Source organism: Ostrea edulis, chromosome 1 (assembly GCF_947568905.1).
Source record: "Ostrea edulis chromosome 1, xbOstEdul1.1, whole genome shotgun sequence".
Taxonomy (NCBI): Eukaryota; Metazoa; Mollusca; class Bivalvia; order Ostreida; family Ostreidae; genus Ostrea; species Ostrea edulis.
The window spans coordinates 40,983,019-40,988,664 of record NC_079164.1 but is presented as its reverse complement, the minus strand read 5'-3'; the positions used below and the strand labels follow the sequence as shown (position 1 = coordinate 40,988,664).

At 35.0% G+C, this 5,646-nt stretch overlaps 1 protein-coding gene across 2 annotated transcripts in view; it reads left to right on the top strand.

Moving 5' to 3' along the window:
* The first annotated feature begins 50 nt into the window (after positions 1-50).
* Positions 51-5,646, top strand: part of LOC130046433 (collagen alpha-1(XII) chain-like) — a 9,181-nt gene continuing 3,585 nt past the window's right edge. Inside the window, exons 1-5 of one of the 2 annotated variants that reach the window (XM_056148978.1) lie at positions 51-1,578; positions 2,526-2,660; positions 2,925-2,948; positions 4,523-4,864; positions 5,175-5,270. In XM_056148978.1, the coding sequence (XP_056004953.1) occupies positions 1,209-1,578; positions 2,526-2,660; positions 2,925-2,948; positions 4,523-4,864; positions 5,175-5,270 (967 nt within the window). In that variant the 5' untranslated portion in view covers positions 51-1,208. The remainder of the gene's footprint in view (positions 1,579-2,525; positions 2,661-2,924; positions 2,949-4,522; positions 4,865-5,174; positions 5,271-5,646) is intronic. The other variant, XM_056148974.1, reaches the window with a different exon arrangement.

Below are 5,646 nucleotides of genomic sequence, written 5' to 3'. Positions count from 1 at the left end.
GTCAGTGTACTATTGTTTTTTTTAAAACTGTGTTTTGTACCCTCTTTTAGCCCCACCACAAGACTGTAAGTGTGACTATATCTATGTATGTGATTTGCATGTCGTAGGTTTGCAATTACTAATATTACATAGCATCGTATGTATTGGACCCCACCCCATTAACACTGATTTCTGACACCACCTGATTTAAGATTCTTTTATTTCTATTTATTGTATCGAATCGTGTAATATTTTCATGCAATGAAAAATGCACAGAAAGTTACCCCATTTTTTAACTTTTCGAATATAGTTAGATACATCTATAAGCAGTAGATAAATCTTCAACCTATAGAAATAGATTTATCCATGAATTACAATTCAAAGAAAGGTGTAAATATAGAACATCCGAGAGACAAAAATGTATTCTAAGTATTTTGTAAGTTCTAAAGTGTCTATCGCTGTTGGCAGTTGATAAATTCGATAAATTTCTCCAAATTTAGCCTCATATTCCTTCGAAACATCCCTTCAAAGCATGGCAATTATTTTTATACTGTTGATATGTGAGTAAATGTTTTGCGCATGTAATAGATTTTTAAAATACATATATATTTGATTTTGACATGTAATCGATAACTCTAGAAGTGATTGCATAAGACGGAATTCAGAAACCTATACTACACATCTCTATGTTCTAAAAATCTAAGAAGTGGCCATCTTTAAGGAAATCATTAACATGATCGCACACTTGAAAAAAGACCACTCTAAAAATCACACACACACACACACACACACACACACACACACACACACACACACACACACACACACACAATGCCTTTCATTCCAAATTCCAGATTAACGTCTCGTTAAAAGAAGAGTTTTCGGGGGAAAGTTGAAACACATTATATGTTTTGTATTATATATTGATTAACTTCATATTTGATGTTAAAACGTAATTCACTAAATTTTTCATTGACTTCCAAGAGCATATATCATTAACTAAAGAATGCTTCATAGTGAAATTATTCTTAACAGTTAAATATGATTTGTGTTTTCGTATATTTACAAGCATTTTCTTTTGGTTCAAAATCGGTATTCATTCTAAAATACATAACTTCTCTACCACATTTTTCTGTATATGACGGAGCTAGCAGGCATATTGGCATACAGTTACAGATTGTTCCCAGCCAGTAGATCTTGTTTTTGTTCTGGACAGCTCGTGGAGTTTAATGAGTGAAACTAACTTCCAGAAGGAGCTCAAGTTCGTAGCAGATGTAGTGAGTGCATTATCTTCCCGGATGGGTCAGTCCCGACTGTCCGTTATAACATTTAGTGATGATGCGACAATGTCTATCCCTCTGACAATGTACCAGTCAACACCAGAATTTATCAACAAAGTACTGAACCTACCGTGGAATGGTGGGAATACTTACACTGACCAGGCGCTAGAAATGATGTACAAACAATTTGACAGTTTCCGCCAGTCAGGGAGGAGGAGCGTAGGGGTCGTGATCACTGATGGAGGGTCAACCAATCCATTTCGGACGACGTCAGTTGTAAGGAAGGTCAAGGAAAGGGGCATCACAATGTTTGCAATTGGTAAGATGTATGAAAATTCGTACGCGTGTATTTCTAAGATTTGTGTTATATAGTGCTTAAGATACAAACAATCCGAGGCATTTACCATTGGCGTAAATGATATCCCCTTTAGTTAAAGTCAAAAGAATGATAAAAATACAACAATCATTATAATTATCTTGGGCAGATAATAAAAATCGAAACCAGTTTAATATTTTTACGACGTGAAAGATGACTGCATTTACATATAGAACCCAAAGTCAAGCATTGTTGTACATACTGTATTTAGACTACATCTTGTGGCATCGTAACATTTTCTAAGCATTTTATGGACTGAGATAAATTACCGTAATTAGCGATATAACTGGAGGAAATTTTCGTATTTTGTATTCGTGGATGACTGCATTTACATATCATTTTCCCGAAAACCTCTAGGCAATCGAAATCCATTGTATATGTTTAATTATGATTAGATACTATTATTTTTGCTTGTTCCCTTCAAATTAATTGAAGAAACAATACTTGAATTAAACCTATTATTGGGGACATTTTCTGTCAGGATTAATTCTCGAAACACCTTATTTGCCACTATCATAAAATGGAGCACCATTAAAGAGTATGTAATTCACGCCTCGAAGTTTAAGTACCCTTCAAGTTTAAATCCTGACCTGAAATGGACCTGAAATCTGCTATGGATTCGGACGTTTATAAGATTAAGAACCCTCATCGTTACGTCTTTATGACTCGTATGTAAGTCAAAATTTGGCACTTCACTTACAGCTAGTGACGTCTCTTTATGGATGAATCTTAAACAATTAAACAAAATACCACACCACACCGCAGAAAAGTGCCACCTACACGTGTGTGTAAGAGACGAACATTTATTGGGTCCGTGTATTTAAACAGGAAATAGAGTTATGCTTATATCACACCGCAGAAATAGCAGACATTTTATTTTTTTGCTGCAGGTGTTGGAATGAGTATTAACAAAAGGGAACTGCAAATGATCGCCTCGGAACCAGTTAATCTTCACGAGTTCATGGTGGATGATCTGGACGGACTGAACATGCTCAGAAGTACTTTGGTGTCCAGGCTGTGTCCAGGTGGTCTATCAGTTCAATCCGACCCCTTTAACTGATTGTCAAAACCATGTTATCCAATTGGATACATCTTTACATTAAAGATCATGACAAATTGGCTATATAAATACGATTGTTAAACGGGGACTTTTTCTGTGTCTTCACTCTATAAGATGATCTTATTTTAATAATGCACCAACCATATTTATGTATCAAATGCATATCTGTGTACTGCATGGTAGATTATTATACTGTAGATAATGTGTACTCATGCATAAAACTTTTCAGGTACAACTAAAACTCCATCTATAAGTAAGTATGATGTTATAATTTACAGCCACTGCCATCTGTAGATGAGCTTACAATATACATATTGTACGTGTATGGTTTACCATAGATTTAGTTTACTGGTTCCCAGTATTGCTTTTGTAAAATTTCATTTATTTTATTACTTATTACTCTTTGATGATATTTATAAAAGAGTATCTCAACATGACTTAACATCTTATGTTAACAATGAAATATTTGGTCATTTGTGTTTGGAATATGGTAAAGACTAAAACAAATGCTTAGTGAGCTTTCAGCACTTCAAGTCATTTTAATCTTTTTTCACATATTCTGTATCGTATAAATTTCATTGTAATATATTTTAGTTTCATAATGTGTTGTCGATGGCTAAATGATGCTTTGGTGTATAAACAAGCACGCAGTTATTTCTAAGAATTGCCACAGCGAAAATATTCAAATTTTCTTCACTTTCACAGGCAAAAATCTCTATAAATATTTAACTACTAGCGTTAGCATATACGATCAGCCAATATATTATTTCTTTAATTAATAATACATCTTGATTACCTGGAAAGTTCATTAAAATTAATCAGTATTAACTTTATTTTAATATTTTTTCTATTCGAATAAGGTAAAAGAATATGAGATTTAATCGTTTTAAAGGACTTCTTTCTTCTTCATAACCATGTATATCAGAAGGAGGTTGGTTTTTATAACTAAAATATGTGTACGTTTCTCTTTTTGTTGGATTTTTAATGTTTTACTTTACAAACTAATTGTTTGCCTATTAGATAGCGAATACTAGTAACTTATAATTCAAATTGATGGACGAGGTTTTTTTTTTTTTTTTAGCTCACCAGAGCTGAAAGCTCAAGTGAGCTTTTCTGATCACCCGTAGTCCGTCCGTCTGTCTGTCTGTCCGTCCGTCTGTAAACTTTTAACATTTTTTACTTCTTCTCAAAAAGCACTCGGCCAATTTCAACCAAACTTGCCACAAGCATCCTTGGATGAAGGGCTTTCAAGTTTGTTCAAATGAAGGGCCATGTCCCTTTCAAAGGGGAGATAATCACAAAAATGCAAAAATAGGGTGGGGTCATTTAAAAATCTTCTCAACAAGAACCACTTAGCCAGAAAAGCTGAAATTTACATGAAAGCTTCCTGACATAATGCAGATTCAAGTTTGTTCAAATCATGCCCCCCCCCCCCCCCGGGGTTTGGATGGAACCACAATAGGGAATCAAAGTTTTACATACAAATATATAAGGAAAATCTTTAAAAATCTTCTCAAGAACCACTGAGCCAGAAAATCTGAGATTTACATGAAAGCTTTCTGACATATTTCAGATTTCAGTTTCTTAAAATCATGGCCCCCAAGGGAGGATGGGTCACAAGGGGGGTATCAAAGTTTTGCATACAAATATATAGGGAAATTTTTTAAATATGAGCCAAGTGACTCAGCTGAGCGATGTGGCCCTTGGACCTCTTGTTTTAAATAACGAGTATCAATAACATCCAGAATTGACACAACTTAAACAGTTGGTATTCTGGTGGAAATATTAAAAGCCTAGTTCATCATTCTATTATATTTAAATGCACAGTTTGTTCGAGTGAACCGGCTGACATCTTCTTCATCGTCGACAAGTCTTCCAGTTTGCAGAGCCAACTTAATTTTGATAAGGAACTCCAGTTCATCGCTCGTGTCCTCGATAACCTCGTCATAGGAACAGGACCCGATGACTCGAGAGCAGGCCTAATTTCTTTCAGCACCAATGCCACACTGGAGTTCGGTCTGCCTACCTATAGGACGAATGATGAAGTGAGGAACGCGCTTTTGGCGTTGCCGTTTACTACGGGGGATACTTACACACACAAAGCTTTCAACATCATGCTGAATGAATTTGCAAATACTGCCAGACGTGACCCGCGGGTTAGGAAAATAGGTAAAATGGATATCCTTGACAAAACTAACACATATAACAATGGTATCCTCTATCGAACTAAATTTTGTGCCACTGGTATTTTGGAAAGGGCTGGGATAGATGACACTAGTATACTATACAGGTTGAAGTAAATACATATATCTTTGATATTCTGGAAAATACTGAAATAAATAACTTTAACCAGACGAAAGATGATTTCGTTATCCAGGAAAAGATGTCACTAGTATTGTGGAAAAGGCGAAAATGTAGAAGTTTAGACAGTAGACGATCTCAAAAACTATATGTTGATTTAAGTGTGCGATTGTTTCAGGTTTCATTGTCACTGATGGACAATCTACAGATCCGAATAGTCTGAGAGCTTCCATTGCAAGGCTGAAGCAAACTGATATTGAAATGTATGCAGTCGGTAAGTATTAAGTTTGGAAAACCCCGTGGATACCATATTCTTAAGACAATTATATGATCTTAAACACCATTTCACTCCATTTGGGTGTGTCCTTAATTACATACTGCGTTTATAAAGGTTATATATGTACATGTACATGATGACATCGAAACATTGCAATAGAAGGACCATGATAAAAATATGTCTTTACATGAATGATCCCGTCAATAACATTATCAAAACGGCCAAGCACTGCTGCTTTATCTTATATGCAATCGTTATAGCTTTCCCAAATTGCCTTGAGTAAATGAACGATTAGCTTATATTAATTTTAAAAAAGGAATTTATTTTATTTTTGATAATGCATGACGATCTGAGCTGCGATGTTTTACCCCGG